At 47.3% G+C, this 25,918-nt stretch overlaps 1 protein-coding gene across 1 annotated transcript; it reads right to left on the bottom strand.

The window, feature by feature from the left end:
* Positions 1-15,748: 15,748 nt before the first annotated feature.
* SLC17A9 (solute carrier family 17 (vesicular nucleotide transporter), member 9) lies at positions 15,749-25,074 on the bottom strand (the record flags this gene model as incomplete). The annotated part of the gene is made up of 12 exons (XM_010013836.1): positions 15,749-15,912; positions 16,022-16,051; positions 16,188-16,243; positions 16,704-16,819; positions 17,355-17,389; positions 17,704-17,791; positions 19,713-19,809; positions 20,667-20,763; positions 21,561-21,691; positions 22,409-22,508; positions 23,169-23,308; positions 24,846-25,074. Coding segments are annotated over 12 exons (1,283 nt in total), but the record flags the coding sequence as incomplete, so codon positions are not given.
* Positions 25,075-25,918: the final 844 nt, after the last annotated feature.

Below are 25,918 nucleotides of genomic sequence, written 5' to 3'. Positions count from 1 at the left end.
GGAATGCCAGGGCACTTCAATGGGACTCTTCCAGTGCAACGAGTGCTAATGCGATGCCCCAGCCTGGTTTCAGAAGCCCTTTGCTTCCAGAACAACCATCTTTTAGCTGTAAAAATCAGATATGCAAAAGTGATTTCCAGCCCACTCTGCATGGTTACACCACGGCTTTGGAAAAGCAGGAGTGTCAGCTAATTGTTACTCACCTGCTAGAGCTATTCTACTCTCAATTAACACCCCTATTATTAGCAAGTTACCACATGTGAATTGAAATATTAGGCATGTTTGCCTTCTGCATGGGCAACCAGGCAGCCTGAATTGCTTAGAGAAATTCAGGCTTCCTCACCTAATGCTAAATCCAAGGATAGCCATTTAGCACTGCCATTAACCATTTTGTTGCTGTCACTTCAACAGGAGCTGATGTGACACTGCTGCTGCTACAACATGAGCTCACGAAGGAAGAAAGTAACGTGGGTCATGTCACTGTTATCGTGTTTGATGGTAGAGATTGAAGAATCACTTCATTTGAGGGCAAAAGATTCCTATTCCTTCATTCAAGAAGAAAAATGAACCAGAAGAACCACCCCACTGTCTGACCCTTTGTCTTGTATGTATGTGATACCTGCATTTTGTGTCACTGCATTATTCATGTTTACATTTGATTAACTGAGACCCCTTGGGGTTTAATGGTATTCAGTGAGGCTGCAGATATGTCAGTGTGCCACAGAGTTTCAGGTCAATATGTTGGAATAAATGAGGCCACTTTCTCTTAGAATAGAATTGCTGGCTTTTGTACTGGCTGCTGAATGCTGCATCACTCCATTGCTCTTGCAAAATGAATGAGGAAACAAATCTGGCGGAAGAGCTGCATATTGCAGTGCAGTGTGATGATGTAAGGCAAATGAACAGTGAAATCAAGGAATTTCAACTCATTTCTGCAGAAAAGAACAAACTGTCGGAGCCAAGCTCCATCCACATCAGTATCTTATCTCCAGTGGCGACAGGTCTGCTGTTGGACCTCTGCTGAAGGTCCAACAGCCCCTGAAATGCTGATGCGATAAAGTCAAGTGATGCAAAGCTGGTGCACCACCCAAAATAGGTTTGAAACCTGGAGCACAAGGTTCTTCTCTCTGCCAGTGTGCTGTTAATTGTGATAACTGAGGGGGAAAAGGTGATTTAAATGGGTTTTATTAAAACTGGTTTTACCTGGGAGGTGCACAGATGTTACAGGGAAGCCTAAAGGGTCTGGCAGGAGATACCTGGACCCTTGTCTGACACTTCTTGTGACTGTAGAAAAGGGAGGGATTCTGCACGGATGAACCAGCAGAAGACAACTGCCTGGAGAGCCAGTCCCCGCTCCCTGTGGTCCTCCAGGCACCTCTGGTTTTGGTACCTACCGCTGCAGACATCCCAGCTCTGCATCTGCTCTCCCTTAGAGGGAAAGGTTTGGGCTTCATCCCTTTTCCTTTCTGGAAAGAGACAAAATGTCAGGACCAGACCCAAGGTACGTTGAAGGAACAAGGCATCGAGTGCTAGATTTGCTGCTTATTTTCCAAACGAAAAGGTGATAAAGCTCTCCTAAAGTTGAAGCTTTTTAGCAAGCCCTTAAATGACTTCATTTTTTAAACAAGAAGTTCTTTTTCTCCAGCACACATTCCTTTCTTTGTGTCGTGTGCTTGTCTTTGCTGCATCTCTCCCGAGAGCAGTTGGTCACTCTATTTCTATAAAGTATTAATACCCCACCAGTGATATTTATGTACCCAGATCTAATTTTTTTTTTACCTTTAGATGTTCAACAGCATGAATATTCTTATTTTTTATTTAAAACTAATTTGGAGTTCTCGCTCTCTAAGGGGTTTCTAATCACCAAAAAGTGCCCGAGGCTAAAACTGATTGACAGGAAAACGTTGTGGCTTCTGAAAAGTAAATTGGCTATTGACAGAGCAGTATACAAAGGAAAATGCTAAATGCTTATTATTTATGAGCTATTAGGGAAAATGTTATTAGCATCTGTTTCCCACATGGGCAAAAACACCTGTCAGACATCAGGCAACTATAAAACGATGCACAGTTAATAGTTACTTTGTTTAAAAAGTCATTAAAATTGAATGTCAGCTAAAACTTAGGAAAACATTCTTCTTCAAACAACTTTTAATCTCACTGTTCAAAACCGAACCAAAACAGAAAGGAAAGACCTTGCCACGTTTTAATTTCTGGGAGCAGAAAGGAAGAGACGTTTGGTTTGAAAATGAGGAGGTGGCTTGTGGTACACAACAAACAGGGTATGAAGAATAAAAAAGCAGAGGAAAAAAGGGACAAGTTGGCTGCCCTCCTGGAGCCATACAGCAGAGGGAACGCAGAGCAAGGTCAGGCACTGACGTGGATTTCCAGCCATGGGGATGTTTGGGTTTCATCTGTAAATAGGGTCGGTTTGCCTGTCTTCTGCAGTGCTGCTCTTCCATCATGGACCTAAAGCATAGAGCAGCATTGGCCTGACTCCAGAGCCAGCTTTGGCACTGGACACAGACCAAGATGTTGTCCTCTGGCTGGGGGTAGGAGCTGTTGGGTGGTCTTCCTGCAGCAATAGCAATTAGCTTAATGAGTCGCACCCAATGGGCAGACTAATAGTAGTCATCTAGGTGGGAGAAACCTCATTAACATCATCATCATGCCCCATCCCTGGCAGTGTTCAAGGCCAGGTTGGAGGGGGGTGGGAGCAACCTGCTCTAGTGGAAGGTGTCCCTGCCCATGGCAGGGGGTTGGAACTGGATGAGCTTTAAGTTCTCTCCCAACCCAAACCAGTCTGGGATTCTACGACCATCAAACCTGAATCGCAGTCACCGTAACTCAGGGACAAACTGCTCTGCACAGGATGGGTCACATCCAGGTTGGACTTTCTTGTTGTGTTTGCAAATAAAAAGGCAAATTGCGGCCAAGATGTCCCCAGAAAGCAGCCAGACTCCCTTCCCCCTGTCTGCATTGCAGCTGAACAGGGGTTTGACCGTGTTTTGATGAATTTTCCAGCTGTTGATGGAATTTTCCGGAGTTGCAAAGACCTGCATCTAAAAACACCCCGAGCACCTACAGCAAAAAAGGGGATAAGGCTGGGACAATCCTGGCATTTCATGCTCAGTGTATTTAGCTTTAGTCTATCAAGACTGACCCTAAATCATGATTTATTTTTATTACAATTGTTGAAGAAAGTGAAGACTCATTAAGGGGTTTTTCTACTAAGGAGAATCCAGCCAGCACTGGAATAACCGGAAAACAAGAGGGTTTAATTCTTAGTTTTACAAAAGCCAGAACATCTTCTGCTGTTCTATGTGCCACCAAGATTTATTTACCTGGGGAGCCATCTTCCCTTTAAAAATTCATATATGATTTTTCAAGGAGCCTTATTCAGGAGGCAAACCTGATCTCTGAGTTTATACGCAGCTGAGCACGCCACCAGCATCTTAAAAGCAAAGGCTTTTTACGACACACGATGTGATGGCACTTTCACCTCCAGCTTGGTCGCAACTTTAGCACAGGTTGTGAAACCAAACCCAGAGGGTCTTGTATGGATGTTACTCCTAAAGGTGAAAATATGGATAACATGTGCTGTTCTGAGTGTCTGAGCAAGTGTAACAGCGAAATGTACACACATAAGCCTTTGTGGTGAGCAGAAACGTGGTCCCTCTTCCCACAGCTGCACAGAATACCTGCTGTTGCAAAGGAAGTAAATCATTTGTGTCTATCCAATTTGTGTTCTCACCTGGGTGGGAATTTCATACCTGGAATTTTACTCTGGCAAACAGAAAAAAAACAGATGATCTTTAAAACAACCCCTCACCCCAAAGTCACCCCTGGTTTCACTCGCGGTGAACGGGATTGTACCGATGCAGGACACAAGGACAAACTCAGTGTGACACCAGTAAAAATGCCAAAGAAATATAACATAAAATATTGCTTGTCCATTTAAATTATTTAATGTTATTAACATTAATTACCATACATGGACACCCTGAGTGATTCACACGTTTTCCCTCCCCCAACTTCTCCTCCAAAGCTTAACTCTGAAGTTCGACATCCACTTGTTTTCTCTCTTTATTCCCTTAGAGCAGCAGAAGGGATTCGGCAGAGGGTACCTCACCATCCCAGTCCACTTTGCTCCAAACCTGATTTCTTCTGCATCTCCTTCTTTTGCACCGCAGCCACCAAGTCCCAGTTTGGTGCATACATGTGTGTCCCACTTTCCAGCTATATCCATCAGGATACTGGAGGGTCTGGAAGGGTTTGGCCCATTCCAAGACCCAGGGTGGGCTCTATTAGCGCTGTTGGGTGTGAGGGACTCGCAGACGTCTCTGCATCCTCTCCAATAAGGTTAAAGAGATATTGGAGGAGTTCAGCACTCTAGTGCAATAAAAAGGTCATATTTTAGTATGGATAGTAGTATAAATTATCTTCACTTGGTGAAACTATTGGCTTTTATGACTAAGTTTTAGCACAGTTTCTCTTGTAGCCCATAAATCGAGATAACATCTGGTCTGCTTGAGGGAAACAGTGTCCCCATCACATGATGGACCGAGGGATCAGCCTGTGCTTCCGATGGGCTTGGCCATCCCCTATATACTGGCAAGGTAACAGCAAGGTAAAGGATGCCTCCGAAGACCTCCTGGAAATGGGCAGGAGGGGAGGCAGAAGGTGTTCTTAGTTCATTATTCAATCAGTTTCTGGGGTTGGTTAATGTCACAACGACATTTCAGCAACACAGGACAAAGCGGTGACTTTCCGACCAGCATCATCACCCAGCAGAGGCAGATGTGCTGCCCAAAGCCGTGTGAGCCCGATCCAGACCCCAGGTACCTGCAGAAACACTTGGGGCTGCCTTTTGCCCTTCCCACCTTCTCCCTGAGCGTTCCCAGCAGCAGCGACCGCCTCTGCCTTGTCCAATCCTCCAGGCAAGAACCCTCCTGGGTGGGTACTTCAATATCAAGCTGGAGCCATCTTTGATGTGCCATTTTCCCTTTGAAATGTAATGTCTCACTCTTCTAATCCTCATCACATTTGGGAAGCTTCTCTTCAGGCTTTCAGATGGGGAAGTCAGGGGAGTAGAGGTTATTTTTGAAAAGGGCCGGTTTGAAGTTTTTTGGTTTTAAAATGTAAATGCTTTTTTGATCAAAATGTAGAGTAACCCTTTTGGTGGTTGTTTCGGGTTGGGTTGGGTTGGTTTGAGGTTTTATTGGTTTTGAGTGGGTTTTTCGCTTGAGACTGTAAATAACTCTCGGACACCCTTGGATCTGTTTTCCTAAACTTTCCCTTGATGCTCATCATATCGTCCCTACATTCCAAACCTCCAAACTGCTTTCCAAGCATACGCATGAGATCATTCCAGGAAGAGCTGTGCTTACAGCCAACAGAAACCAACACTGTGCCCACTCCAGTCCCAGGGAGTAAATCCTAATCAGAACGAAATCCACTGTAACTGATTCCATTTGGCTCATTGAAACAATCCTCTCCAACCCCTGGGTCCATCTTGGGAGTGACGGGTACTTTCTTCCCAAGGAACCACCGGGATGGATGTGAGCTGTGATTGAGCAGCTCCAAAACCCCCCAAACCCACATTTTCTCTCGGGCAGACATGAACGTGGCCGCTCTGTCAAACGCAGCGTGGGGTGGCTTCCAGCAACACCTTGGGTGCAGAGATGTGGTTTGCTTGGACCCAGCTTTACACACTGATCCTGCAAACACGGTGGCTGCTCCTCGCCCATCGAGGAGCCGGGAGCCACGCTCCAGGCATGGCAGCAGCAGGGATTTAACTTTGAAACGACTTGCACTCAGCCTGTTTTCCCCTACACTAACCTTTCCTCCTCCCAGTCTTGAAAGTTAGAAACATCTTTTGTATTCCAGAGGCCAAAGGGCCAAACTTGCCTTTAATTAAAATGCATATTCTTTAATTAAAAGCCCCATAACACATGAAGGGCATTCATTGAAATACGATGTGTGACATAGTCATTACCCTGCTGTTAATTACTAATTAATGAAGCTATTTCAATTAATAGCTTCCCCACTGTCACTCTGGCTTTGACAGGGCTCCGTGCTGAGAAACCGTAGTGGAATCACAGGCGATCGTAACTCCTGGAACAGCACCAAAAGGCATCAGCTGAATATTCATGTCGGACGTCGTTAACACTTTTCAATTAAACATAATAAAGTAAAAGCTCCGTCAAAAGTGTATATCAAACATGCGTCAGCCTTTCCCTCTCCCCCTGTTCTCTTCCAGCTTGTCAAAAATCAGTAGAAAGAAGTAGGGGGAGGGAAAAATTGGGTCTTTTTCTTCCCTTTTGACACTTGAGGCTGCAGCATCGTTTATCAAGCAAGTGGTGCTGCAGCACGGGGGGAAGATTTACATCGAGCCCAGGCTGCAGTTGGGGCACACACACTTGCAGGTTGCTCTTCGCTCTCTGAGGGCCAAGCACTGCATCCCTCTCCTGTTTTCTCCCCCTTTCCTACACTGAAACTTCATGGGGGCAGGTCCTCAGGGGTCTTCCCAACCTTCTGCAAATGACTGGGAGCTTGGGAGCAACGTGTTTAATTTCCATGGTTAAAGGTATCACTTCTGAAGCGCAAGTTGTAATTACAGAGGTGTGTCACTGAAGAGGTCCCTGTTAAAAGCTGGTGTAAGGAACAGTGGGAAAGAAGCTGTTTTGCAGTTGAGCGTAAGTTACATCAGTCCTAAAAGGTGCAGAGGTGCAATGTGCTCTCTCGGGCGCCATCTGCTTGAGGTTTTCCACTCGAAACACTTGGAGAACGAAACCAAGAGAAATTCCTGCGGGATATATCCATCCCAAACCCCAAACGGCTTATTCGAAGAGCTGTTTTTTTCAGGAAGACCTTTGGAGGGGAGGAATCTTTTAGAGAGAAAACATTATTTACAGAAACCTAGAAATTGAGAGAAAAGGATGATATTGGAACTAGATGATCTTAAGGTCCTTTCCAACGCTAACTATTCTATGATTCTATGATATTGTCCATCTATCTGTATTGTTTAGGTACACAGAGGTGTAGAGAATTCTCCTATGATTTGTTGTAGAAAGCAAAAAAGATGGTGACCTGGTGTGGGACACTTCTGCTACGGGAACAGGGAAGAAAGATGGAGATTCCTGTGGGAAGAAAAGAGGAAAGCAAGAGGGACCACAAGATGTTCCAATCCACGTCTCAACTTGAAGTTTCTATCTGAAGCCAAGCAAGACAATACTCATTACATTGCCTGTTGGAAATGCATTGCTGAGGCATTAGCTAACAGCACATCATGCGAGGGGACTAATAATAAATCATGTGTTTTGTGTTTGTTCTTTGTGTCAGGTCACGTTCCTGCATTTCAGCATCTCCTGTTCCGAATGCTGGTAACCATCTCAAGTGAGTGGAACTCCATTCCTCCTAGTGCAACCTTTCAGCTGCTGCCAGTTTTCTTCCCCATCCTTACCGGCAAGTAGGTGGTTTTATTTGACACTAAAGGATTTTCTGCTCCTGTCCTAGACTGAGACTTGGAGCAAAAGCCACACCAGTTCTTGAAAACAAGCATTTCAGGAACAGCTCTCAGGAAACTGGCCGCAGCACCCTGTGCCTTTCTCTGTTTGCAGGGCAGTACAAAAGCAAAGACCCTTTTTGCCTCTGAAGCAGCTGCCAGATGTGCTGAGAATAGGGCAGGATGATTTTACAAGGCATCCTGCAGGTACTAGTCCCCAGCTTGCTTCTAACGCTCACTCTGCCTTACAGCAGTGTTGTTGCAAACCTTGGACCACGCAAGAGTAGAGTCAATACCCAGAACAAAATCCCCAGGGATGGACAGACAGTCCTTCAGAATTATTTCTTCTGCCCCCTGCTGAAATCTGGGATGGTTTTATTCCTTTCTTCTTTTTCCTTACAGCCATTCCCAGACTGAGCCCTGCTAAAGCCGAGAGCGAGTGGAGCCCAGCTGATGTGTTGAAGCATGACTGAGGAGCAATCAGTTTTGTCCAGCTGGTTGACATCTAAAGGCTGGTCTCCAAGGTCTCAATTAGGGTTTAGGCTGACTCACCTCCACCTCTCCTGGGAACAGGTTTTGCCTCTTCTGCTCAATTATCCACAGTGTCCTTCATGTGCAAGACAGACCAGGAGGGAGGCAGCTTGAGCTTCACTTCAGTTGTTCACCTCTGAAGCATAATTCAGAGACACACATTGCTGTAAAGGCTTCACAGATTGCTCTTATAACATAATAGGCCCTTGATCTGCTATGTTTGTGATGGAGTTTGAGCCAAATTGCTTAATTGGACAGGCCCCTATTTCATCTAAATGCTGTGCCCTTGTCTCAGACAGCAAGTGATGCTGCACAGAGATTTGTACCAGACTTCCCTGGTGCTGGTGGTGACTTCTGTGTCTGCCTGACATGTGCCTGGTTTTATTCCTTATAATTAACAGAGTGAAGAAGGGCAGAATTCACACAAATCGCCCTTCATGCGTTACATGGAAAACACTGTAGTTACAAAAGACACTGAAGCTTAAACACTAGTACTGTGAACTTCTGCAGCAGTTCTGCAGAACTTTGTCAGTACAGATGCTCCTCCTTGCCTGCAAAAGAAAAAGATGCTCTGGAATATGTTGAGAGAAGTATTGGCTGAGATAAGAGATGCCTTTCCCTGGAAATACTAATCCACCAAACACAGCTGAATCTCCTGAATAATCCTCTCTAATGCACGTTCAGGAAATCAATTCAGTGCTTTACCCTTTAATCCAGAAATCTCCAAGGAGGAGGAGGAGGAGGAGGAGGGAGAGGATGAACTGACACTATCAGAAAAGGATAAAAATTGGCACTGCATTTAAGGAAAAGAGGGAAAACAGTGTCATTACTGAGAGTGATGATATGTTCTTACCAGCCCAATGGTAAAGATTCACCTACAAACACTGAAGCCCTGAGCAATGCCTAAATACACCGTTTCTTACTCATGATGTAGGTTTTGGCTCTGCATTAAACCTGCCAGAAAAGGTTAGGTGCTAAAGCAAAACCCCTGTTGGTTTCCATGATCTGGGACACTCCTGGAGGCAGATGCCTTATCAGAGCTGTCAGCCTTAGCCCCCTCTCAATCCAAGCAGTGAAACCAACCACTAATACCCCAAATTGCATTACCTTGGTGTTACATTTACAAGCCAGATATTCATGTGTCTACTCGGCGTGTTTTAAGTGTGACAGCACACACAGATACAACCCACACAGGCAGGTCTCAGCCAGGCTAACTACCGTGGCAAATTCAGCATATAATTGCACATGTATTAGCATAGCTGGTTTTGAAACAACAGTGAATCTGGTTCAGTTTCCATCCTGAACAGCTTTATCCATATCCTTTAAACCTGTGGCTAATACATCTTAATGATACTCTTTCAGGCATGGTTTCTATCCTAAACCCTTTAAGATACAGCTGGTTCCAGGCACATTTATCTTTCAGTTCTCCCATTTTTCAACCCCGAGCTATTCCCATTTCCATAACCTGCCAGGAAGAGTTTGTCCATCTCAAGTCGCTGTTTCTGCTTCTGGATTGCAGTAATTTTATCCTAACTCGAATCAAAATTACACAATGCACTTCTGAAAATACTGAAGTGATCCAAAGGTGTTGAAAGAGATCACTCGGCATTTGGCAGAGCTCAAAGGATGAAGAGCTTCATCCAGAGTTTGGCAACATAAAGACTAGAGCTTTTCACTTCACTCATCACAGAGCCACGAGCCAGGAAAAAATCTGATTTGGAGGTGAATCAAAATTTCCCCATAGTTTTTAATCCCAAAAAATGCTTCGTTTAAGTAAGAAATGAGTTAAATTTGGATTTTTCACTCCCAACTGACTCCAGGCACAAACTTTTCCCTCTGGAAAGGTTTGTCCTGGTCCCTGGATCCAAACCTTTCTGTCCAGGTGCAGAACAGCCCGTCCCCACCAGTGCTGGCTCTCGTGGCAGGGCAGCCCAGGGCTGTGCAGACCTTCCTCAGGTCACCCACTTGGTTGCAATGTGTGTCCTACTTAGAGACTTCTGTAAATGTAAATTGCAAGGACGGAGGTTTTCTGCTGAGCTTTCACTGCTCCAGGTGGCTCCTGCAGTGGGAACTGCAGCCTCCAGCCCTTTGCAAAGTGCAATTGTGCCCCAGATGGGCTGAAATACAATGAAATACAACAGATCATGATCAGTTACTCATCTGAAGATCTGTTCTCTGACATCTGATTATGCTCTCACTGGTAACATACTTGTTTAGGAGGAGTTATTTTGCTAAATAACCAGTAAATACCCATGTTTGGGGTGGAGAAGAAGAGGGTTCATCCTCCCTTCGATGAGCCTGGGGGCATTTGGGAGCCTTGTCCGTGCCCCCAGACCTGCTAAATGGGCTTGTGGAGAGGGGCATAGAGAGGGATGGACCACAGGATGGAGGAGACAGAGGAAGGATGCTGGAGCAGAGCTGCAAGCACAGAGAATCAGGTTCATAGAATCATAGAATCACAGAATGGTTTGGATTGAAAGGCACTTTGAAGACCATTTTGTTCCAACCCCTTGTCACGGGCAGGGACACCTTCCACTAGAGCATGTTGCTCCAAGTCCCATCCAACCTGGCCTTGAACACTGCCAGGGATGGGGCAGGTTGGTTTTAGCAGCAAAACCACTTGAAGGCAACTGCAGCTGGGAAATAATGTGACACCAGGTTTATGGAGCATGTCTCATTTGGGGCAAAATAAGAGCAAAGCCATAGAATCACCCATGATCAGCTGAGATTCACACCAGCTCCAGGCATCTGAAGGGACAAGGATGAATCTCATGAAAGCATCCACTTCGCTTGTAACTCAGGTACACAGGAGAGATTGTAAAAGAGTGGGTTTGTCTGAGACTTGGTAGGAAGGAGGAAAAAAACCCAACATGAAAGGAACTTAACAGCTGCAATGAGCCTAAATGGTTGCACAAGAAAATCCCCTGTCAACCACGAACGGTTTGTGTTTAATGAGGCTGCAGGACGTGCGCGAGTAGGTTGCTAATTTCTTTGTGCAAAGTCCTACCCGGGATTATTACACATGTACCTTTCCATTGTCTCCCATGGAAGTGGGGTTTTATTGGAGCTGAAATGAAAAACAATTTATTAGAGAATATTTAATGCCAAAGCACCAGGACATCGCACCCAGCACTGTGTTCGCAGGAACAAGAGTAAGTCACTAGTAAATTAGTAGTTGCACAGAGCAGGGGAAAGCAATTTGGGAAGGGATTCAAGGGATCAGCTGAAGCTTTTCTGGCAGCCACTTCCTCAGTCAAATCACTAATTTTTGTTAATCCTTTGCAAAAATCTGGTGATTTGGGAGCAAAATTTTACCAGTATTTCCGTACTGCTTTAGGACGCCAAATCCTATTACTGGGTAATGGGACTTTGGCACCCCAGGATAAGAGAGACTTTGGAAGACGTGGGTTTATATGGTTTATATAGGGGGTTTCTTCTCTTTCCATTATTGGCTTAAAACCTACCTCACCCTTAATCGTGCACCAGGAACTGTGTGTGCTGGGAGCTAAAGGAGTCTGGAGACCACCTGCAGCATAAACTATGGCTGATGATCACGCTCTGTTTCTGTTATTCCTGTGACTCTGCTGATGGAGCTTGGCTGTCCTGGCACACACCATGTCCCTGGCACTGCTGAAGGGCAACCAGATAGGACAGCCTGGCCTAAAGTGATGCCTGAGAGCCCCAAGGGGCTCCCTGCTCAGAGACAGCCCCAAAACCCACAGCCTGGGAGCACCTGTATTTTGGAGGTAGAGAGGACAAGCTCTCTTTAAAAACCAAGTTGTGGTTATGGAACTAAGACTGGTTTTCACATGTTTTCAGGCCACCTGGACTGAGGACAATTAGAAACAAAACCAGGAAAATCAGTTTGAAGAAAGAAAACAGGGAATTAAAAAGGGAAGAGCAGTTAAAGCTGCTGGCATGGGCTTGATGCCCTGGGCTGCATGTCTGTCATCACACATATACACACAACCCCATCACCCCCATTTCTAATTACAAGCACTCAAACTGTAAAGACCTTAATGGACATCTTAATTATTGCATTAAAGTTTGAAATGGAAAATTCCTCATTATGTGCCATGCAGTAGGTCACAGCTGCAATAAATGGTGATATTCTGCTTGTTACGGTGCTGGGTGCCCTTTGCAGAGCAGTGGTGTCTTTGGGGCATGGCCCAGCCCCAGGGAGCTGGCAGGTGGATGTTAGATCAGGTCTCTGCAGGGAGAGCATCTGCTTGTGTTTTCAAGGCGAAAGTACCAGCGAGAAGTGCTCTTTGCTATTTCTTTCCTCCTCCAAATTGTGCTATTTTTCTCCCGTGTTTTGCTTTCCATCTGCTTGAATGTGTTTATTGATTTTGTGTTATGCAAAGTGCAATAAAACAGAATCCTTCCAATGCCAGCTATTGAATATGCCCCAAACTATTTAAATACAAACCGATCCATCAATCCCAACCCACAGCACCAATACAACATAACTGGGATTAATCAGCCTTTAAGCCCTGTCCCAGATTCCCAGTCCCTTTTGCACTGTACATGTCCCTGCTTGCTCAAGGCAGGCTGGAAAGCTGGGATCCAGCCTGGCGGGCAGAGTAGTCCTGTGACCTGGATAGTTCAAGGAATGTGGCAGAGCTTATTCTTCTGTCTGAGGCTTTACACAGTTGCAAGATCCCATAAAGAACAGGGCAGGTTTAAGGTGGGTCTGTGGCTTCTTAGAGCTTTCCAGGCCAAAACAGCTCAAGTGTGTATGTCAGAGACTGCCTATTCCTTGGTAAGAGGAGCAAAGGGACAGGAAAAGATGGGGAGAGTTTCATGTTGCTTTTTTCTGAGCGCATTGATGAGACACTGAGTGAACTCTGCAGCCCTTAAAGACATTTTCTTGGTCCCATGACCCTGCAGACGCGGCTTAGAATTCCTTTAGTGGCTATTTCTCTTTTTAACATGTATTCCCAAACTCTTGCTCCCTCCACACTAACTGTACAACTGCCAAACGATGAGGGAAGGCGAATGCTGGGGCAGCAGGTCCTGGGACTCACTCCATCGGTGACAGCCACCAGGCAGGGCTCTGATCACTGCCCAGCTGTGCCAGCTGTGCCAGGCGAACCATCCGTACTGTCCGTGCCAGCTGTGCCAGCTGTGCCGGGGCCAGGCTCGGCAGCTCTCACCAGCCGGGAGCTGCCACATCCCAAATCTAACAGCTCCCTCTGTTGGCATCAGTTCGAACCTATCAGCGAGGATGCAAAGAAGTGATCGATCTGGTTTTATCAGCACAGTCTCCAGGTGGAGGCGATCTGCCTGCGGGGGTATTATCTACCTGACCGAAGCCTTGCTCCACTTGTGCTGCTACTCAAATAGCTGATATTGGAGCAAGCCTCCAGACGCTGGACTGACCACAGCGCTGCTGAACAGCAAGATGTAGATGGACGTGCTCTGAGGCCCAAGGTACAAACACACACAAGGATGCTGTGACAATCTGCCAGCCTGATACTCTCCCAGCAGAGCCTCCCCATCCTCTCACACCAGCCCTGAGGAGTTAATCACATTAAAAGCACTTGAGCTGTGTCTGGCCCTGGCTGATCACACAGATTAGCACCTCTGCACTGAGAGGAAAGTCAAGCAGTGTGAAAACGATTCGATGTCTTTATTTTGCCAGGTCTTCTGTAACAAAACCTCTCAGGCAGCAAGCTTTGGCAAGGCTGCTTAAACAAACGATAGCACGGCCATGTAAAATGGATTCAGTACTTCTCCAAAGAGGTACGAACATAACGAAACCTCAAATGTACTTCAAATATTTAACTTATTAACCAGTTTACAGAGAGAGATGATCTGGACTGCCCATCAAAGCGTCAGCTGGGTTTACAGAGAAGGCACAGCAGCAACACTGACTTTTCTTTGAAGGTGAGTTCCAAACATCCCAGCTTGCAGAGCCAAGGGGTGACCGAGCTGCCTGCTTTGAATGCGAGTGATTTGAACTCATCAGCTCTTCCCCAAGGGATGGTGCAACCAGCAGAGAGAACCAGAATCCCCTCCTCGTGCTCCTGACGTACAGCAGTGAACGTCCAGGGAAGATGATGAAAGAGAAACCCACATCTGGATTTCTCCTATGTCCCTACAGAAAGGCCACGCAAACAATCTGCTCAGGCTGGATGAGGGACAAGGCTGGCAGAGGTGTCTGCACAGCCTCGGGCCTCTTTGGCAAGCCTGGCTTGCATTTGCTCTGGGTGCCCTCCCCATTTTACCCACTGATTTTAAGAGGCTTCCCAGCAGCATTTGTGTGTCCTGGTTCTGCAGCACCTCCGATACAGGGTTGTAGCAACCAGTCTTTTAGAGAGAAAAAACACAGGAGGAGGAAAAAATCCGCTTTCTTACTAATCCAGCCCCCAGCCAGGTCACAGGGATCCCATATTCTATTGCAAAGACATCAGTTAGTCACTTCTTTGTCTCTTAACATCCCTGGTAAGTAACCCAGCTTAGCTTAGTGGCACCCATTAGTAGCTCTGCAATTAAAAGGCTGTCAGTATTTCCACTATAAACTCAGTTATTCAGAAACTTAACATGGCTCCAACATACCCTCCAAGAGGAAATTTGGCCAAAACAAAAGGAGAAGCAGGGGGTAACCTAAAGCTTTCCCGCCCAGCAAGGTCCCAAGGCTCAGCTGAAGTTTCCTGGAGCAATCAAAGCGATCCTTTCAGGCTGCAAGCAGGGGGTGGGAGGGAAAGCAAGGAATTGCTTTAATATGAAATGTCGCATTTAAAATAGAACCTACAAAACCAGAAACCAGAGGCTGGTAAATCCTTCCCTTCTAGAGATACTATGGGGTTTGGTGGGAAAACCACTCAAAATAAGCAGAGTCAGGCCTCAAGTCCATAAAATATAGAATTTGGTACTTAGATTTAAAAATATGTATAAATAACTTAAGACATTCAGGCTCAGAGGCGTGTACAGCCACGTATCTCCCTCTGATGCCAGGGGATTCCTTGCCTGCAACTACACCACAAGGTCAGCCCAGCTATGCCTGACCATAGGTGACTGCAGCTGAACTCTGCTCTCACACTGGAGCTGCTCTGCCTTGGTTCAGGGATGGAGTTAAAGCCAACCAGGAGAGATGGGAACCCCTGAGCAAAGATGGGCTCAGCCGGTGTGAGAGATTTGCTTTGCCTCATCCCAGCTCAGCATCGATGCAACCTCAGGCCCCTGGCTCCACAGCAGACATCCAGCCAGAAGACTTCCCCTGAAGAGAAGCCTTGAATTCACCTCAACCTGGCTTGTACCTGTTGAGCAGGCTGCAAAACAAAGGCACACAAGGGACGGGTAAGGTCAGAGGTACATCCATGTGCATTATTCCTTTCATGTAGTTCAGAGGACACGTGCCACCATCCGCCTCCCTGTAGTCCCAAACCACAGCAGCCTTTGGAGACACACCATGTGAGCTGCTTCAGCCACATGGTACTTGTCCACTAGACACCGACTGGGACAAACTGGTCACGCTGGCTGTATCCTCATTGGAGATGTTGAGCTGGATGGCTCTGCAGGCCATCAGCTATGCCCTGAGCAAAAAGGAAAACTCTAACTTTCTTTTCTCCCACGGGTTCCATCCAGATCCACAATGTATTTGGTCCCAATATATTTTTTCCTGTTAAACACCTAAAAAAAATATGTTCTTTGGCACTTGTGCAACAATGACACATGGTCGTGACGCTCTCCTGCCCTTTGGACTCATCTCTAGAGGTCCATATATGCAGAGTCTGTGTCCACCCTCTGGGCCTCTCCGAACAGGAGGAATGCACAGAGGCCAATGCTGTTGACAGCAGCCACCAGGTTGAAAACAGAGATCCAGGAGCCGGTTGTTTCAATCAGGTAACCAGCCAGGTACACACAAATGACACCTGGGTTGGGAGAGAAGAGAAAGAAATGCAAAGGCTCCAGGTCCAGATCCTCTTTGCCTGCAAGCGTAGGACTGCTCAGGAGGGGCTGAGCTTGGGGAAGGTACTTTACCTAGGAGAGCTCCACCTGTATTCCCAACACCTGTAAAGGAAAGCAAGTATATCACAGGAGGAAGCTGAGGCTGCACATATGGAATAGACATTGCACAGAGCTCAACCCTTCTTGCTGCTGACCGTGTTCCCCCCGCATGCACTGCCTCTCCCATGGGGATCCTTACCGAACAGCAAGCCAGCACACGAGGGGGCCAGATCCTGTACGTTGACTGAAATGCCACTAGTGAGAAACACAGAGGGAAATGGTTGTTTTAATGGAGCACGACTCCTTTTCCATCATTCACCCAGAGTTTAGTCTGTCAAACAAAAGAAAGGGTCCTAGGCAATAAATGGCACTGGTGGGGGAAAGGAGGAAAGAGGCTGAGAGTGAAGCAGCACCGGAGAGTACCAGGAGGAAAAAGATTCAACTTAAAGCATTTAGAGGACCAAAAGTGCAATTCCCCTCCTGATTCATCTCCCTAATACCTGCTGGTCCCAGCCCTTCCCCACACTAGAGGTTTGCTGCATCACTTCCAACCTCCTAAACTCTACTGGCCTTGCAGGGACCAACACAGGATGCTCAGACAAGCACCAGTTCTTGCTCTGACAGTCACAAAGGAGGCAGCTTCCTCCAGGCCCCCGAAATGCCAAATGTGGGATAAGAACTAAGGGCCACAGCTCCTGCTGCTGTCGCTGGTTACCTGTGGTTAAAGGTCTGGAGGCCAACGGAGGCAGAGGCGAACACTATCGCTCTGCAGAAGCTGGAGGTCTGGCCCAGGCACAAAGCAAAAATGCTCGAGACACCGGAGCCAATGACCTGGAAGAAAGGGAAAATCAAACACCACAGCACGTTTTCTGTAGGGAATAAAGTGAGTCCTTCCATGGACAAACTGTTCCCTTCTACAGTGGCAAGAACTCATAAGCACCAGGTGTTTCTCGAGCCTTTTGTATCCCTGCCTTTCTGTGTCTGTCGGGAAGGATGGGATGCTGCGGAGCAGGGAGGATACGCTCTGCTCTCACCCAGCATTTCTATTTCTGTTCATCCTTGTGTTGCTATTTCCTCAGTGTCTAAGGGGTCATTTGGAGTGACAGTGTATGGTTGGCTTCTGCCTGTGAAAGAAAACCTCTGCAGAGCACTCACAAATCTCTGCGCTCAACATTACCTCTGGTCCACGCTCTGTTCCTCAGTCAGGGTTTTGCACTTATTTCATTTCCCATACGTACTGATCACCAATCAATCCGCAAACCTGCCCTTTTTCCACCTATAACCACCAACCCAGAGGTCTAATCTGCCATGTAAGCACAGCCCAGCAGGTAACTCGGGCATCTCTCCTGTGCTTCAGCTCTCTTACCTGCATGAACTTACGAATGGTGATGGTTTTGTACCCTGGAAGAGAAAGGGAGAGTTGGAGTTAAGCACAGCTCACCAGGTCTCCTTGTTCTCCAGCCAGGACACCACAGGGTAAGCAGATTTCAGATGGCCAAATTTCATCTCCAGGTGGATATTGCGACTGAGATCAAAGGGAGCCCCAAACACACAGATGGGATTTGGACCCTGGAGTATTTATTCTGCTTTCATATCAGAACCTCGTATCTATTTGCTGGGTCTTCACCCTACCAACAAGCCCACCTCCTCCCACCCAGGTCCTCTTCCCACATCGCATAAAGTAGGAGCTGAGGAAAAGCCAAAAGAGCTCTTACCTTTGCTGATTAAATGATCAGACAGAAATCCACTGAACAAGCTCGTTGGAATCGCAACCAGCCAGGGAACCACATTAAACACCCAGCCCTGAAAGGGAGCAGAAGTCAAGAGAGGTTTGCTGTCAGAGCTGAGTTTCTTTGCAAGCATTTTATGTGATAGTCTGTGATATCTGTAAGAAGGAAAACAAATGGAGCGATCAGGACTTCTTGCAGGATCTCTACCCCCTTTGCACAGCAAGCTCCCAGCTACACCCAAAGTCTCTGAGGCAGAAGGAGCATCACAGGGCTGTGGCATCTGTAGGTTTCTTGCTTTTTCTTTTGCCCTGGTGACCCTGCAGAGGCAGAAAGCTCTGGGAAAGAGGGATTAAAGTTTACTGCTCTGCAAGGTGACATGGCAGAGCCACAGAGCCCTGCAAAGCAAGTGTAGATTTTAGTCTGCCCTGTGGGTCATCAGTAAAGCTGCTGGCAGAATTCCACCATCAGCTTCAGCCTCATTAGCAGCATCCCTGTGAAGCTGAGGGAACAGAGCTGGATTTTCTAATGCCAGGATTAGGAAGCGTTATGGGCAGCAACATACTTTGGCCTATTTGCAATTAAGTGAGCTTGCTACAGTTGTAATCACAGATGATTACCGGACATCTGGATTACAGCAGCTCAGAGACGTTTTGGTGCCCAGATCCCACAAGGAGCTGAAAGCAGTGTGGGTTGGGCTGAGCTTCATCACCCCCGGTGTATCCCACTTCACTCCGAGCTTGTCACCCCATGGGGGCATCCCTCCTTCCCTTGCCTGGCTTTAGGATGCGCAAGAGGACTGATCCTGTTCCTGGACATCACACTAGAGACCATCTCCAGCTTTCAGTGCCATGGGAATTGTGGGTCTTGGTCACTTTTGGAAGGGTTACCCCATGGGGCCTGTGGGGCTGTCTGTTAACATCAGCTGGGGCTGCTCAGCGAGTCAGTCCCAACCCTGAACCACTGTCTCATCCTGACAGCCCATCACCTTGAGCCAAAACCCTCCATCACCTCCACCCCAATGGGCTGCCAGCAGCGGTGAAGGCAGCCCACCTGCAGAAAGGGACTTTGACCAGTAGGTGACACAGGTTTCCCACATTAAGGATTATCATCCATCCTTTAAAACCGAGCATCCTCAAGCCCTGTTCTATTAAAACATACGAAGCAATTACCAGCTGCGGGAACGCTCATAGAGCATCTTACATAAAGGCACCGTGATATAATGCTGAACAGATGGTAAATTACTGCTGCACAAGCACATTACTCGAGGTGCACAGATCTTGTCACTACAATATGTTTGCTTGGTTTAATACATGATTTTAATATGAATATCAAGTCTGCCAGAAAGCACCTTACACATGTAATACGAAAAGGCGCTTGTAAGCAGCTCTGGAAATTATAAAAACCTAACAGAGCCATTGTGTAAAGAGTGTCTGAGTTTCTGAGAACAAGATCTAAATTCCAGCTCTCAGCCCAGGCTTCTGGAAAATGGGAACATCATTAGCGCTGAGGAGAGGGAAACTGCTACAGTATTTTTGAAGTACACGTTATTAAAGGTAATTATGATTTTCTCAGGCAGGTCTGAGCTGCACAATGGCAGCACAGTTAAAAACTCAGATGTGAACGGTGGGTATTTGTAACTGCATAATGTCATGAGCTCTGTGCCATTTGAAAACCTCCGAAGAAAAGCAGTCTAAAAAATGAATATAACCCTCTCTTCCCTGCATGGAAAGTGCTCCAGCTCCACCTCACTTCAGCATCCCTAAAGAAGCAACCAGAAACCAGCCTCTGCCTACCTGGAAGATGCACCTCCAAATGTATGTGCAGGAGAGTAATGACTCCTAACCCCGCAGAGAAACCTCCCACCTCCTCCTGCTTCCCAGCCTGATCTCCCCACATCCCTCTGCCATCATCTCCCTCCCTAACACCCCATTTCAGCAGGTATCCGGCACAACCTCATTCGCACTGAAACCTGCGATGTCTTAGAGCCAACTTACTTTGGACTCGGGGAAAGTTTCCTTAAAGAAAGTTGGCAGCCAAGAGAGGAGAGTGAAAAACGTGCTGGCCGTGGAGAGCTGAGCGATGATGACAGCCCTGAAAACACACAGCAGAGAGGAAATCATCAGGAGTGACAGGTCACGCTGGGAAACAGGCACTCGAGCAGAGTGTTTCAGTTCCTGGTTGATAAAGGAATCCCTCAGAGCGCTACAATTGCTTCCTGCTTTTTCCATAGACAATGACTCCTTTTGGCTTGCCACTCGCAGCACTGCTCGTTCCTCCTTCTCGTCATCACCCAGTGCCCACCATCAGGCAAGGTTAACTGCAGCAGCAGTGGTGTGAGTGCATTTCCCAGTGCTGTGAGAGCTGTCCTGCTCCGAGAGGGGTTCAGGGCTTTCTAGGGATTTGTTATCAGCAGATGCTCCGTGGTTATTCAAGGCAGGAATGGGCTTGCTGCCCCGCAGCCCCACCGCCCTCCTCCCTGTCTTAATACAGCACTTGGGAACATGCTTGGATGAGCTTCAGTACCGAATGCACCATCCCAAAGAAAAAACAGCTATTAAAAAGACGTTTTGCCAGCAATGAGAACACCCAGTGCCCCTGAGCAGCACTTCTTAGGAGCCCATTACAAGCAGCATTTCTAACCAGACTGATGGAGAATATCACTCCAGAGGAGCACACGACACATCCAGGGAACAGCCTGTGAAGGAGAAGGATTTGCCAGTAACATTCAAGCCTGACATTCCTCTGGACAGAATATAAACCTCCTTTTGTCAAGCTTACCTTTTTAGTTCTTTATTTACACAGAAGGGTTAGAAAAGCTGGTCGTGTTTCACAAATAAGTGGACCAAATACACATAAGCAAAAGAAATAAGCACAAAGGGGAGAAAAAGCCCTTGGAAGGAGGCTGTTCCCCAGCCCTGCCGATGCTCGAGGCCACCGCAGCTGCCTACCATATCGGTGCCTTCCGAAACAGCTGCTTCCAGGGAACTTTGGTCTGCTTGGATATCGAGAGGCCTCTCATTAAATAGTCCATGGGGACGATGAGTTCTGCAGGGAAGAAAACATACAAAGGGAAGCTTTGATCAGTAATTTTCTGTGCAGCTGGAGGGAGCCTTGGGAGATTGCTCTACAGCTACCTTTAATCTCCTTCTACCCCTTGTTTTTTGGCTATACCACTATTGAATGCTCATGGAAAGATCGCTTTATATTGACCAAATTTTTTCCACTGTATCCACATATTTTTCCCATCCAGCCACCTCCACCCATTTGTTATATCTCCTGTTAGAAGAAAAATCCCTTGGGCACGGACCAGGACTGGATTTTGTGCAGCATCAAGCACACACCAGGCTCCTGATGAGCTGGGCTCCTCCAAACCACACTGTACTAATAACGCTGTAGCCAGGTGTAAGGGTTTCCCCATGTGTGGAATTACTCCCAGACAGTTATCTGGGAAGATACATTCAGGATTAACTGGTTTTTAAAAGCTCTGTGTGTAGATGTTCTTTGTTTGGAATAAGTATCTTGCTCTGCTTTAGTTTAATCCACTTTGAAGATCTCTGTTTGGTGCTTAAGAGTACTGAGGAGTCAAATCAGGCTTTTGACAGCACTATAATCCAGTGTGGGACTTGGAATAGGAAATCAGCAATGCCAGAGCTCAAAACCTCATTTCTGGGTTTAGCATCTTGGGTGAGACACAGCGTGTATTACAGAAGACATCTGAATACAAGGTCTTTGTGTAAAACCAGGAATAATCTTGGAAATACAGAGGATTGGCAGAAAACAAGGGAGAGGCACCACGTGGGTCCCACAGCTGCCAGCCAAGGGATAGAGGTGCCTGGATTTACCTTTCTCACTCAGGAGGTACTTGCAGGTGCAGTAAACCCAGAGCAAAGTGAGCAAACCGGAGAAGTAGAAAACGCTCTCCCAGCCGTACCAATCCAGGAAGAGAGAACCAGCACCACCGATCACCAGTGTCCTGCAGGGAAAACCACCCTGGGATCACAGGTCTGGCAAAGAGCATTGGGACTGGAGGCATCAGTGGGAGATACTCCCCGGGGTGGATGCTACATGTCACTAAGTGCACTTAAAGGAGCTGCTGAACACCAGCCCCATCACAACGTGCCCTGCTCCCCGTGTGGCATCTTGGCCCAGATCCTCACCTGGGCAGGAGAAACCATGCAGGGACCTCACCCCGCACTGGAACATGCACATCAGGGAAAGAACATGGGGTTGCTGGTGTGCAGAAAGTATCTCAGAGAATGTGTAACACTGGAAAGTTAAGTGATTAAACACAGTAATATCTCTATTTGGCTTTTAAGCAAACCTTCCATTAGAAAGAATCTTCTCATGGACATTAACGTGAGAAGTTATATTATCCACATCTATCAGAGAGGACAGAGGTTTCAGGCCAACCCTTGCTCCTCCTCCTGAATCAGTCTGTTTCCCATAGTAATTTAAATGTTGCAAACACCCTTCAAAGTCTGGCTTGAAAAGAAAGTTAAAACCATACATAAACCCTTGACATGCATGACAGCAACTGCCTGAGGCTTCCTCAGCTGCAGCCGGTGTCCTCGAGGACCCAGGAATCCACATGCAGTTTGGGCTGTGAGTTTTGCCTCCAACTCTTTAGTGGCATTTCATCACGTAGGATGTCTGGAGACTGCCACTCACTGCTCAGACCTGCTCAACTTACCCAAACTGTGAGCCGGTCCCCACTGTGCTGTAGGTGAAGGCTCGCTCGCTCTCATGGACCCTCTGGGATAACAGGCTGGTCAGAGATGGGAAATACACCCCTGTGAGCAATGGGAACAAGGCAGGGAGCAGTCAGGCTCCTGTGCCCTCGAGAGCAAACCAAAAGCAAATGTAAAGGATCCAGCAGGAGCTAAACACCAAGACAAAGCACCGAAACCTTTGGTGAATTCAAAACAGGGATATAGAACAATATAAGCGAATCCATAACCGTGGAAGGTTTGTTTGTGCCTTCTTCATAATCCCTTGTTTCATCATTACCTCTGCTACTGTAAATCCATCAGTGCCAATGCACTTATCCCAACAGTTCCCAAGTGCTGCAGCTCGTCAAGAGGGAAGGAAAATCATCCCAAATGATCTAAAGGTTTTAGCAAGGACCGATTTTAGCCAAGTGCTTCGAAGGGGTTTTAAGATGTGGAAAACCAAACAGGAACAGGGATGGTTTCAGAAACAGCAGCCTTTGCCTGGCACAAATATTTCTGCGGGGGAATGGTTATCAGTGGCTTTCTCTAGAAGGGTCACCTTCTTCCCCCATGGAAGCTCTGGATGTGGAGGCAGTTTTGAGGCAGAGGATGGCTCAAACACGCAGGAGAAGGGTCCATGCACTGCAAACCACGCGGCTTGCATCCAGATTCACTGCACACGAGCCCCCACGCAAGGAAGCCAATGGGCAGACAAACACACGCTCAGGACACAGGTCTCACCTTGCAGCAACCCCATGAGGAACCTGGAGGAGGTCATGAAAGCGAGATGTGCAGAAGTGATGTGGGCGAGCAGCGGGGTGAGCAGCGTGAGGAACCCCCAGGCCGATGCTGACAGGAGAAGGACTTTCTCACCTCCTATGCTGGAACACAGAAACCACGTTGTCAAAACCCAGGGGAGGGTGAAAGGGCAAAGTCCCCCCGTCAAGACTCAGGGGCTCTTCCCAGTTCAGCCTGTTTTTAAGAGCCACCTTTCAGTCAAACCTGTTCTTCTCTCTCAAATGTCTTTCGCCCTCTGGGGCGTAGCTCTGACCTCCTGTCCCTTCCCACCTCGGGCTCCCCTGGAGCAGGCAGCGAGCTGGGATTGCTCCCACCAGGACTTCCCATCCAGCTCCAGCACACACCAACCCCAGAGACATCACTGCACCGATGTGCTCAAGCCTCTGCTGGAGGGGAAGCCCAAGCTGCTGTCACCATCCTGCTTTTCTTATCCAGGCACAGCGTTGTCTCTTCCATCTGCTCCTTTCCACCAGCTCTGCCTGTTCACATGTGGGTTTTTGCTTGCAAACTATTGAGGAACACAATGAAATAGCATAGTGCACTGCATGGATAGTGTACCTCTTCCAGGCACGTGTTCCTCACAAAGGGTTCCATGGGAAAGCTCTCCTCTCTAAGAATGGGGTGGCTGGGGAAAGGAACCCAAGCAGGTGGTTACTCAGATCTTTCCTTACAGTTACCTGGGGAATTTGTTTTTTAGTTGATATGATGAAATGGAGACACTTGTTTTCCCCAAACATGATGGAAACTGTGATGGGGGTTTGCTTGTGCTTGAGAATATAGGGTGGAAAAACTGGAGGTGCTGAGCTGAAAATGAAGCCACGCTGTGCAGATCGAATCAAAGCTGTTGTGCTTGCAAAAGGAAACGTTTGCTTCTTGTGGTTGCAGCTATAAACCCTTCCTGTCCAGCACTGCTGGGATCAAACTGGTTGTTAATGGACAAATACCACTCCCGGTGAGCAGCAGCCATGAGCTATGTGAAAAGCATCAGCATTTATCACTTCTCTAAAATAAATCCTGCTTCACACCCACTATTTCTTTCATGTAAGCCTGTGGGTTTGCTTTTTTTCACTCCAGTTATGGAAGCAGTGCTAAAAACAGCCTCCATCAGAAGAGTTACGCTGGTCTAAAAGTGCTCTTCACTGTTTCCAGGTGACAAAAAACCTATATTGGTCTAAAGTGTTCATTAATGTGAGTGTAGATCTCTCCTGGCAGCTGCTCTGTAGGAGCTCTCAAGGCAGTAATGATTATGTGGATACCCCCTGTGTTTGCTGGGGATTTTGGCTATGCAAAGTCCACCAGTGCATACTGCCCTGTAAGCACAGCAGCAATTTCTAGATGTAGGAATCTAATCGGACAGCCAAAACCTATACATCCTCTCTGAATCAGAGCTACAGACCCTGTGAGAGGCTGATGCAGACACCTCAACTGCTTTCAGAGCAACCTGCAGAGCCCCATAAAGCATCTCCCCATGGGAACACTTCACCCTTCCACCCCATCGCTGTCCCAGGGTGAAACTTGGCACAGCCACTGCCAAGACTGGAACTGGGGTTGGTCACAGCCAAGCTAAGTGTGATGAAATAAAGCCCGAGCAGAGGCAAAGATGAGAATGATTTCCAGTACTGGTCACTGATGTGTCCCCCGATAATCTGTGTCAAGCAGTAGCCCCAGAAGAAGCTGCTGAGCACTATTCCAGACTGCTTCTTGTCCCAGTCGAAGTAGGAGCTCAGGGCGACGGCGCAGATGGGCACGGTGACACGGGTGCAGTACAGCAGGCACGTCCCCAGCAGCAACATCACCGTCCAGACACGGGCCTCGGGCCTGCAAGGAGGGAGAGGAAGATGGGGAGTGTCTGTGGGTAGCTCATGCACAGCGAGGACTCCCGGGTCAGTCTGGTTTGCTTACAAGCTGCGTCTGTCTTGATAAAGGTCAGACAATCCCCTGGGGGACAGGGGTTCTGACACATCTGGTGACTTCAGGAATGATGCTAACTTTCATCCCAAACACTATTTCACCCCATCAGCAAAATAACGCCTGTCCATAGGCTGCAAGGAGGAACAGGGTGCTCCTGCATTGCTGTGGATGGAGGGAAAGGAAGGGGAACCTGTTTGCTTTATTCCCCAAACAAAAGCTTTAGATACTGTTCTTTAAAAGATAAGGATAACAAAGGAAAGGTCAGAGCAGGAGGTTGTAAGTTTTTGCATAAGACACACCGTCTTGGTAGCAAACGTTTGTTATTTTGCATTCCTGGCCATTCCCCAGGGAGGGTGGCTGTGTGTTACTCTTCCTAAGTAGGAGGGAGACGGAGGTTTTCTTTAGTGAGAGACAAGATATGGTGGGGATAAATAGCCCAGCGAGAGGAGCAAGATAATCCAGGCTGGCCTGATAAGAAGCTTAAGATAATATGAGCAATAACATGATAAGAGAATACGTTTTTTGGTGCGTAAGTACTTAGCCACAAGAAAAGTGCCCTCCCTCTGCAGAAGATACAGGGTAGAAATAAGTGGGAAGACAATTTTCTCCTGCTCCAAATCAGTGATGTGCTTCTGGAGCAGAGACCCACATTTTGCTGTGAACTTCAAGCCGCGGTGTCTGCACTCCTCTGCCTCCCCTCAGCCCCATTAGCATCAGTCTGGATCCCCCTTTGCCCATGAATTACAGAGTTAAAAGCTTAGTATGAACACCCACTATTTGTA

Source organism: Nestor notabilis, unplaced genomic scaffold, assembly GCF_000696875.1.
Source record: "Nestor notabilis isolate BGI_N333 unplaced genomic scaffold, ASM69687v1 scaffold13314, whole genome shotgun sequence".
In the NCBI taxonomy this organism is placed as follows: Eukaryota; Metazoa; Chordata; class Aves; order Psittaciformes; family Psittacidae; genus Nestor; species Nestor notabilis.
Note: the sequence above shows the minus strand (reverse complement) of the source record. Positions and strands in the feature narration are given on the sequence as shown.